Source organism: Canis lupus, chromosome 4 (assembly GCF_048164855.1).
Source record: "Canis lupus baileyi chromosome 4, mCanLup2.hap1, whole genome shotgun sequence".
Taxonomy (NCBI): domain Eukaryota; kingdom Metazoa; phylum Chordata; class Mammalia; order Carnivora; family Canidae; genus Canis; species Canis lupus.
In genome coordinates this window covers 36,644,055-36,654,818 of record NC_132841.1, presented here as the reverse complement: position 1 = coordinate 36,654,818, position 10,764 = coordinate 36,644,055, and the positions used below count along the sequence as shown (strand labels likewise).

Below are 10,764 nucleotides of genomic sequence, written 5' to 3'. Positions count from 1 at the left end.
AACCAAGAGATACTACTGAGATGTGCAGTTGGAGCACAAGGGAGGGACATGAAGTGGCATTATTGTTTCTCCTGCCCCAAAACCATTTACCTTGGTTCAGTAGGGACACCCTGATTTTTCCTTTGGGAACCATTCCTCTTTCACCCTCTCTGAATCTCTAGTGCTTCTAGCTCTACCCTCACTTCTAGGGCTGGGGGTGTGACCTAGTTCTGGCCAATCAGAGCATGGTAACTCTAGACCACAGCCATTGGTTCAGGGATAAGCATATCCATGTTTGGCCAGTTGGAATCAGCCTTAGGACTTTGGCCAGAACTTTTGGGAAAAAGACACTTTCTTCTCACTGGTGTCACCAGGAATGCAAGCCTACAGATGTCGATGGCCATCTTTGTCACTGTTGGGGAAAGCCTGCCTGAGAATGAAGCCTACACATAGGAAAAGCAGAACAAACAGGGAAGGACGGGATGCTGTGGAAGGCAGATGTTCCCTGTTGATCTTCACCTCCGGGAATGCATGCTTTGTATAGTCTTCCCACATCGAGTCAGAGTCAGAGCTATTCTTTGTGTCCAATAGAGTATGACAGAAGCCCAGGTCACAAAAAGGATTGCAGTTTCTGCCTTAGTTTCTTGGATTGCTCACTCTGGGAAAAGCCAGCTGCCATATTGTGAGGACACTCAAGCAACCCTACAGAGAGGCCCATGTGAGGAGAAACTAGTATCACCTGTGGACAACCAAAATCAGTTTGAATGGGCCACTTTGGAAGTAGACACTGCAGCCCCAAACAAAATCTGGCTGCAACCTCATGGGAGACCTCAAGCCAGAACCATACAACTAAGTTGCTTCTGAATTCCTTTCTTTTCTTTTCTTTTCTTTTCTTTTCTTTTCTTTTCTTTTCTTTTCTTTTCTTTTCTTTTTTCTTTTCTTTTCTTTTCTTCTCTTTTCTTTCTTTCTTTCTTTCTTTCTTTCTTTCTTTCTTTCTTTCTTTCTTTCTTTCTTTTTTGAAGCTATAATTGATTCTTGAACTTCAGAAACAATGAGAAATGATAATTGATTGTTGTTGTTTTAGGCCATAGTTTTAGAGTATTTTGTTACCCAGCATTTGATGACTAATACAGATAGATTGATTCCTAATGACTTACCCCATCCCTCAGCTGAGGTGGGAGTAGGAATGTGATCCATATCTAGCCAATCAGGAAACTGTCTCTCTCTGTCCTCAATGATTGGTTCAAAATGAACACCTGACCCAAATCAAACCAGTCAGAGGCAGCCCCAGGATTTTTGCTGGAATCTTCAAGGTAGAGGCTTTCTCCCTCCCTAGAAATTGCCTCACTAGTAAGAAGTGAGCATGGGGCTGCTAGCAGCCATCTTTATTTTTTATTTTATTAAAAAAATTTTTTTTATTAGAATTCAATTTGCCAACATATAACATAACACCCAGTGCCCATTCTGCCACATGCCCCCCTCAGTGCCCATCACCCAGTCACCCCAACCCCACGCCCACCTCCCCTTCCACTACCCCTTGTTCATTTCCCAGAGTTAGGTGTCTCTCATGTTTTGTCACCCTCACTAATATTTTCACTCATTTTCTCTCCTTTCCCTTTATTCCCTTTCACTAATTTTTATATTCCCCAAATTAATGAGACCATATAATGTTTGTCCTTTTCTTTTTTTTTTAATTTTAATTAATTTATTTTTTATTTATTTATGATAGTCACAGAGAGAGAGAGAGAGAGAGGCAGAGACACAGGCAGAGGGAGAAGCAGGCTCCATGCACCGGGAGCCCGACGTGGGATTCGATCCCGGGTCTCCAGGATCGCGCCCTGGGCCAAAGGCAGGCGCCAAACCGCTGCGCCACCCAGGGATCCCTGTTTGTCCTTTTCCAATTGACTTATTTCACTCAGCATAGTACCCTCCAGGTCCATCCATGTCGAAGCAAATGGTGGGTATTTGTCGTTTCTAATGGCTGAGGAATATTCCATTGTATACATAAACCACATCTTCTTTATCCATTCATTTTTCGATGGACACCAAGGATCCTTCCACAGTTTGGCTATTGTGGACATTGCTGCTAGAAACGTCGGGGTGCAGGTGTCCCGGCGTTTCACGGCGTTTCACTGCGTGTGTATCTTTCGGGTAAATCCCCAGCAGTGCAATTGCTGGGTCATAGGGCAGATCTATTTTTAACTCTTTGAGGAACCTCCACACAGTTTTCCAGAGTGGCTGCACCAGTTCACATTCCCACCAACAGGGCAAGAGGGTTCCCCTTTCTCCACATCTTCTCCAACATTTGTTGTTTCCTGTCTTGTTAATTTTCCCCATTCTCACTGGTGTGAGGTGGTATCTCATTGTGGTTTTGATTTGTATTTCCCTGATGGCAAGTGATGAGGAGCATGTTCTCATGTGCATGTTGGCCATGTCTATGTCTTCCTCAGTGAGATTTCTGTTCATGTCTTTTGCCCATTTCATGATTGGATTGTTTGTTTCTTTGCTGTTGAGTTTAATAAGTTCTTAGCAGCCATCTTTAAATCTCAGAGAGAAAAGTTGCCTGAGAATAAAGACAATACAGATCAAAAGCAAAGTCAGAAGATGGGAAAGACAAATTTTAAGTGACACTATTTGAGACCTGGACTCCAAAGACACAGAAAATCAGAACTACCACCTCTTCTTTTCAGTTACTTGAACCAATTTATTCGTTAAACGCCTCCCCCCACCCCTTTTTTCTTGCCTGAGCCAGTTTTAGTTGAAACCAGAAGTCCTAACTGAGGCAAGAATTCATATATTGTTACCAGGAAGTTCCTAAAACAAAACAAAACAAAACAAAACAAAACAAAACAAAACCCCTCACGATCACTCTGTAAGTCAGTGGCTTAAAGTAGGGAAATAATGACCTTAGTCACAGAGACTGGAAGGGAAAAAACAGCAGTGAACTTGCATCAGGAAACCTTCAATTCCATTTTGGTCACTAACCCCCCAGTATGACAATGGGTCAGAGGCTCAGTCTCTATGAACCTTTTTTTTTTTTTTTAAATTCAAGTTAATGGGGTGCCCGGGTGGCTCAGCAGTTGGGCATCTGCCTTTGGTGTGGGGTGTGATCCCGGGGTCCCGGGATCGAGTCCCACATTGGGCTCCCCCCAGGGAGCCTGCTTCTCCCTCTGCCTGTGTCTCTGCTTCTCTCTCTTTCATGAATAAACAAAATCTTTTTAAATTTTTTTTAAAATTCAAGTTACTTAACATATAGTATAATATTGATTTTAGGAGTAGAATCTAGTGATTCATCATTCATGTGTAACACCCAGTGCTCATCCCAACAAGTGCCCTCCTTAATACCCATCACCCATTTAGCCCATCACCCTTCCCTCCCCTCCAGCAACCCTCAATTTGTTTTCTATGATTAGGAGTCTCTTATGGTTTGCCTCTCTCTCTCTGTATTTATCTTTTTTTCTTTCCCTTTCCCTGTGTTGATCTGTTTTGCTTCTTAAATTCCACATATGATGAAATCATATGATGTTTGTCTTTCTCTGACTGACTTATTTTGCTTAGCATAACATTTTCTAGTTCCATCCATGTTGTTGCAAATGGCAAGATTTCATGCTTTTTGATGGCCGAGTAATATTCCATTGTGTGTTTGTGTGTACATCACCTTTTTTTTTTCTAAGAGAGGAAGAAAGAGAAAAAGTTGGAGGGGCTGAGGAGAAGGAGAGAATTTTTTTTTCTTAAAGATTTATTTATTTGAGAGAGAGAGAGAGAGAGAAAGCCAGTAGGGGGTGGGGTAGAGGGAAAGAGAGACAAGGAGGCCCCCTGCTCAGCCAGAAGCTGGACTTGGAACTTGATCCCAGGACTCTGGGATCATTACCTGAGCTGAAATCAAGAGTTGGATGCTTAACCAACGGAGCCACCCAGGTGCCTCAGAAGAGAGAGAGAATCTTATGCAGGCTCCATGCCCAGTGGATAGTCTGATGCAGTGCTCAGTCTCACGACCCTGAGATCCTGACCTGAGCCAAAATCAAGAGTCAGGTGCTTAACTGACTGAACTACCCAGGCGCCCCACATCTTTATTATTCATCATTCAATGGACATTTGGGCTCATTCTATAGTTTGTGAGCCTTTATGATCCTTAATTGCCACACCTCTCTAGGAAGGGAGGGGCACTCACACTGCCTGGTCAGTTTGTTGAGATAGCTAAATGGGAATGCATTTGAAAGGGCAGAGCCTGAGGGCACCTGGGTGGTGGTGGCACAGTTTGTTTAGTGTCAGACTCCTGGTTCCAGCTCAGCGTCCTCATCAGTGGAGTCTGCTTAAGACTCTCTCCCTCTCTCTCTGCCTCCCCTCTTCCACCATCTGCACTCAGTCTCTCAAATAAATTAATAATAAAAAAGAAAGGGCAGAGCCTGGCATATGGTTAAGACTCAATCTACAGAAGTTTGCAAATAAACTTTCCCATATATACACATTCCCCCTTCTCAACAATTTCTACACATCTGCCCCAGTTCTCCCTGCACATCTGGGTGTCCAGCAACTTTGGACTAGAGCAGAAAGGCACCATCTTGCCCTGGCTTCTGTCTTCGTACAGCTGGGGTATAGGTCTATGGGATGAGAAGTAGGAAGCCATCAAGCTCCTGCTCACAAATGTCTGGATATACACACACAACATCCCACTTCTCTCTAGCAGAGACTTAGGGTATATATTTCAAGAAGTGGCAAAACTGTTCAAGTCAAGTTTAGGGGATCAGAAAGTACTCAGCCTACCATCCTTCACTTTTCCTCAGTTGGTGGCACCATTTTTCTCCCAGTTATTCAGGCTGTCACCATGGAACCTTTGTACAAATGGAAGCCACTCCTTCCTCCAGATTAGTGCTATCTGGCAGAACTTCTTTTCCGTGATGATGGAAACATTCTCTATGTTGTCCAATATGGTAGCCACACATGGCCATTGGATCTCCTCAAATGTCACACCCTGAGACCATTCCCCCCCTCACACTTTAGTATTTTGTCTTAATGTCACTTATCATTCTCTGAGACCATCCTATTTGATTATTACGGGTCTAACCTTTACCACCCGTCTAGCATGTAAGCAGAGAGCTCGGCTCTCTTGCTGACACCACTGTATTGCCCCGCACCTGGTTCAATGCCTGGCACAAAGCAGGTGCTCTGTATTTTTGGATGAATGAATGAATAGGGATCAGAGAAACCTAGTTGAATCCGGCTCTGCCTTACTCTTACTCGCTGAGTTTGGGCAAGTCTTTGTTTTCTGTTGTGTCAAGCGGGAGAGGAGACAGTAGGATGTCCGCCTGGAGCCAGCCGCTGGACTTGTGGCACTTCTCTGTTCCCCACCTGTATAATGGGTGTGAGCTCACTCAAAGGTCTCAGGGTGGTAACGCTGCCTTATAAGGCAGCAGAGCCGAGGGCGGGCGAGGCCGTGTGGGTGGAGAGAAATCACAACATCCGGCTGGGGGAGCGGGGCGGGTGCCGGAGGCCGGGGAGCAGCTGCGGAGGCCAACCACCTCCTCTGGACCTCTACCCGCTTCCGATGTGCACTCTCCAGAACGGGCCAACCCAAAGGAATACCGCTGGACAAGTGGCTCAAAGCAGTTCGCAGCCGGCCAGCAGGAGGCCCAAGATAGCAAGTGCATCCCTACAAACCTTAGAAAAGCCAAGGATAGTCAAGGGACCCGGGTCACACCCTCCTCTGATGGCCCAATTGGAGTGCAGCGATTAGAATGACTGACGCTCCTTTGACCCAATCAAACATCCGGCTTCCGGGGCGTGACCCAGAGGACCCACCTCTGCTGTCCCAGCAGAGGGCTCGGCCCTAATTGGCAGTTCGCTATCCTACGAAGGCCCAGAAATTCGAACCTAGGGGCTGAACGCCCCGCTCAGGCCAACCAGGAAGAGATGACGTATAAAGTCCCGCCTCCCTTCTCCTTTGAGCTAATCCCTGGCTGGGAAGGCGGGGACTAATGAAGAGGCTGTCTAATGGGGAGACGGCGCGGGGAGCGCCCGCCCGGTTATTGGCCGCGTAAAGTAAACAGAGGGCGGGGCTGGGCGGGCCGGCGCCGGGTGGCCCCCGGGAGGGGGCGGGGCGTGAGCGGCGGGCGGCGGCGGCGGCGGCGGCCGGGGAGGCCCGGGAGGCCGCGGCGCGGTCACTGCCAGCCGAGCGGAGCCGCGCCGATCGCCATCCGGCCCCGGGTCCCGCGAGCGTTCCCGGCCGGCGGCGCGGCCCGGCGGGCCCCGCGGCGCCGCAGCCCATGGAGCTCGAGAACATCGTAGCGAACACGGTGCTACTCAAGGCCCGGGAAGGTGAGGCGGCCGAACGGGCGGCCGGGTGCAGGGAACGCGGGCGCGCGGCCTCGGAGCTCAGCTGGGCGCCCCAGCAGCGAGATCCCTAGGGCAGCGCGCCCCGCACCCCGCGCAGAAGCTAGCCCTTCCGGCCGGTAGTCCTCCGCACCTGCCCGAGGGTGCCGGGGCCCAGGAAGGGGCGGGGGTCAGGCCACCGCCCTCGCTGCGCAGCGGGGCGGGGGGAGGGCGTGAGGCGGTGAAGAAGAGAGGAAGGAAGAGGGAAGGGTGGGACCCGGGTCCTTGGAGAGCCTGCCTGAGGTCTCCCCCAGGTGATAGGTGAGAAGATGCCCCGAGAAAGGGTAGCCTGCCCCACGTGCCTCGGGCCCAGACCCTGGCGCCCAGACTGGATCCGCGCAAAGTTGCTGCAGGATAAAGGTTTGGGGAATGAATGAGCGGAGCCACTGCGGTAGCACAGCCCACCCCGGTTGAGGAAACTACTGGTCACATATGTTGCTCTGTGCCTTAGGACACTGGGGACAAAGGCGAATGGGTTATGATTTCTGCCCTCAGGAAGCCCACCGTCTAGTGGGTCAAATGGGCACAGAAATAAGTGGGAGCTGAGCTTTGAAGGAAGAGAGCATGTGGAACTGGCAGGACTGTAAGTGCAGGCCTGGCAGAGGGAGCAAGTCTAGTGAATGTGTATTGAGTTCCTCAGAGCTCCCACTGCAAACGTTCCCAGGCACCTGCTCTCTGAGGGTCTTGGGGGACACAGAGGACCAGACCTGGTCCTCGCCTGCCATTGTCCACCTCAGTAACATAATCACAGAACGCTCATTCTGTGTCCTGTCTTGTCTAGGGTGCTGGGGATCAGCCGTGAACAAGACCCTTCTTTTTTGAACTCTAGGGCAGAGAGGTCATGACATGGTCATTTCTTCTCTTTCCTGGGCTTCCGGGCCAGGTCATCTGTTTCACTTTTCTGCTCCATTTTACAGGTGGGAAACAGGCCCAGCCTAAGGACTCACCCCCAATTCATACAGTGAGACTGTGGTTGCCCCAGGCCTAGGACACAGGATGCCCCCAATAGTGTGTAGGAAGCCCAGTGGAGCCCTCAGATGGCACAGCATCTGTACCCCCTTCCTGCCCAGTGTGTGTTGCCCCCTGCGAGGTGCTGCTTGGAAGTAGGCATGGCAGGCCGGGTCCCCAGTGCTCGGAGTCTTACTTATCTCCTGTCCCTTATCAAGTCTCAGGGCTAGGCCTTCCTCCTAGCCTCTGGGGGCATCTGCCGATTCTGTTCTGCCTCGTCATCCAGCCAGCTAGGGAGGAGGGGTGGGGAGAGCCTGGCCAGGCCTCCCTCCTTAGGGCTACAGCCAGTTCAGGCTTCAGGCCTGCTAAGCACTGCCTTGCCTGGCCAGAGAGCATAGCACCTCCCGACAGGCTTCCTCAGGCCATGGGTTAGGTGTAGGGGGGTATGGCCAGACCTGGACTGATGCCTCCGCTGGAGAGCCCTTACCCAACCTGGTCCTGCCCCTCCCACCTGCAGGCTTCTAGACAAGTCTCTTCTCTCTAAATTTGAGTAACCCTTTTTGTGGAATGGTTGGGGATAGGACCTGAAAACTAAGAGAAATCCCTGTTGTCACTCAGTCCTAAATCCTGGCCCCTAGGCTGGCTGCATGGGAACCCCTTCATTAGCTGGCTGACAGCTTGGGGCTGGGCCTTTGCCACCTCCCCAAAGGATCTGAGGCCCTAAGTGGTTTGGGAACCCTGGGTATGTGTATTCACTGGACACCTAATGGATGTCAGCATGGTGTGTTTGGCGGGAGAAGGAGTGTGGGTTGTGGTCCTAGGGAGCTGGGTTTGAATCCTGCCTCTGGCACCCCCAGGCTTTGTGATCTTGGACAAATTGGTTCCTCATTTCAAGGCCTCTGTTTTCTCCCAAGGTTGTGCCTGGTACGGCAGCATTGCTCTGAGGATGAAGTGGGGCAGTGCTTGGGGGGCTGGGGTTCCGTCTTTCCTTGCCCAGGTGCCCAGAGGCACAGAGAGGGGGCCAGGCTAGGCTGGGGAGAAGCCCCACTGACTCTGGTGGCAGTTCCAGGACAGGATATTTGCATGTGACTCTTGCTGCTGCCTTGATGTGGCCTGGCGGAGGGGGAGGAGGAAGTAACTAGTGGGGGGAGGCCAGCGGATGGAGAGTTGGGTGAGGGACCTGTGGTGGGGTGGGCGGGTTGCGGGGGGGAGTTCCCCTTCTGGGGAGGCCTTGCCTCGGCTTGGGGGTGGGGGTCTGTTGCTCATTCACAGTGGAGCAATGACTGTGGGGGATGCTGGGTGCAGGCTGCAGGAGGGCTGCCAGCAAGTTTCCCAATGGGTGTCCTGCAACATTTCCTCCTCCAGGCAGCTTAGGTCACAGAAGCCCTGGAGGGACTCAGCTCTGCCCCCTCCCTGGAGCAGCCCCTTCCCCTGTGCCACTTGCTTTCAGCTGGGCCAGATCGAAACAAGGCTGGGGAAGCAGCAGGGAAACTGAGGCCAGGCAAGGGGAAGTGGCTGCCTGAGGTTGCCATGAGTTGTTGGAGCTGAGGCCCGACTCTTGCCACAGCCCTGCTAAGCACTAGGCACAGACTCTCCCAGGCACTCTGACAGCACCTCTGGAGGTGGCTTTGGATCCCTAGTACCTGTGAAGAAATTGAGCTCCTAGATGGGCCTAAAGTGTGAATTGGAGATTCAAACCTCTGTCTGTGGGGCTTTAAGACTCAGGCCTTTCCATTTTCAACCTCCTGGCTCATGGGCCACATCTGGCTAGCTCTCTAACATATTTAATTCACTTGGCTACAGTGGGTTTTTACAAAAAATACGACCCAGTATTTCACACAACAGTCCAGATCCCGGCTGGCCAAACTGAGCCTGCATTCCTGCCTGGCCACAGCCAAGCTGCAGCTGCCCCTATTGGAAGGGGTGGATATGGCCCAGTTCACCACACTCCCCACCACTCCCTGTTGCCTCCCATCTGGCTCACATTTACCATACCTATATGGCTCTCTAAGCACCTGAGGTGCTACTCTGGTCTCAGCAGCTACTGAGAGGGAGTCAGCTAGGTAGAATAAGGCAGGTATCTAGGCCATGGAAGCCCTTGTGTACTGAAGTGGCATCCCAAATGCCTGCCCTCTTGCCACCACATTGTTTGAGTCTCTGGTAGCTCTGATGCAGGGCCAGGTAATAGGGGCTTGAAGCTTCCTTAGGGACATAGGCTGCCCTCCTGCTTCTGGCGTCTCTCAGGCATGTTGCACATGTCCAGGAATCTCTTCCTTCTGTGCCTTGACTTACAGAGTTCCTATCACTGTCATGTCCTCTACTTTCTACACCTGAGAAACCCTTACCTGGTAGGAAGCAGCCAAGGCTTCCTGGAACCCCCTGCCCCCCTCCATTCACATCACCCCCCTCCCCCGGTCTGGTGGCCTTGTCTTCACCACCCCTCTTGGATCTTGCAGCCCAGGAGCCCCCAGCAGGAGGCCCAGGGTACCTTGGGTGTCCCAGAGCCCAGCGAGGGCATGCTGAAGCATGCAGAATGGAGACCTGTGGTGCCTCTTGGAGTGGGCCGGGCCTGGGCCTGGGCTGAGCCCAGAAGGCCTCTGGGTACACCGAGTGCTTGAGGGGAAGCGTGGTGGCTGTGGGACTGGAGACCCAGTGCCCCTTTGTTCCCGTAGGTGGTGGTGGGAATCGCAAAGGCAAAAGCAAGAAATGGCGACAGATGCTGCAGTTCCCCCACATCAGCCAGTGTGAAGAGCTGCGGCTCAGCCTCGGTGAGGCCTGGGTAGAGACTTGGAGGTGCTGGAGGGCCTCTCCTCAGACCTCACCCCTGGGGCAGAGGGGCATGGTGGAGGGTCCTGGGAGCAGGAAGATTGAGGCTGCACCACCCAACCCAGTTTCAGTTCCTGGGCTTGAGATGGGTGGAGAGCACAGTGCAGACAATGGGGGTGGGGGTTGAGGGAGGGAGTGGATGAGGAGCAGGGCAACGACATATTTGGGGCAGTCTGAGAGAAGCAGAGGAAAGGAGGGCCTGGCCTAGGGTTTGAGGGGTAGAGAGCACAAGGGAGGCTGGAGCCAACCCACAGATTGATGCATAAGGAGCCCCAAGCCTGTGCTTAGCACAGCCTAGCCTGGTGTGGGGTGAGTGTAAGGTGGGGGTGGGTGGGCAGCAAAGCCTTGACCAGAGGGGCCGGGACCCCGGCTCCTGCTTATCTTGGTTGAGGCCTCAGGTTTGTGCAGCACCCAGGGTTGTCTCAAGCCCTCTGATGGCCTGCATGTGGGCAAGGAGTATACCGTGGCTGCTTCCACCGCCTGGAAGGAGGCCTAGCCTTGAGCTCGCCGGAAGCCACAGCTTCCTCCTGCACTTTCGCCAGGCAGGCAGCAGGTTTGGGCCTAGCCTGGGCCGGGCCGGAACCTCACAAACCACACCCAAGCCCGGCACTGTCACGTATGTAGGTGGTGTGAACCGGGAGA

The 10,764-nt window shown here is 52.2% G+C and overlaps 1 protein-coding gene across 4 annotated transcripts in view; it reads left to right on the top strand.

Moving 5' to 3' along the window:
- GRK6 (G protein-coupled receptor kinase 6) overlaps positions 1-10,764 on the top strand; it is a 28,492-nt gene that overhangs the window by 6,648 nt on the left and 11,080 nt on the right. For 2 of the 4 annotated variants that reach the window (XM_072823980.1, XM_072823982.1), the window contains exons 1-2: positions 6,603-6,708; positions 9,969-10,064. In XM_072823980.1, coding sequence (XP_072680081.1) covers positions 6,618-6,708; positions 9,969-10,064 — 187 coding nt within the window. In that variant the 5' untranslated portion in view covers positions 6,603-6,617. Of the gene's footprint in view, positions 1-6,143; positions 6,295-6,602; positions 6,709-9,968; positions 10,065-10,764 lie in introns of those variants that run through there. The other 2 variants (XM_072823981.1, XM_072823983.1) reach the window with 2 other exon arrangements.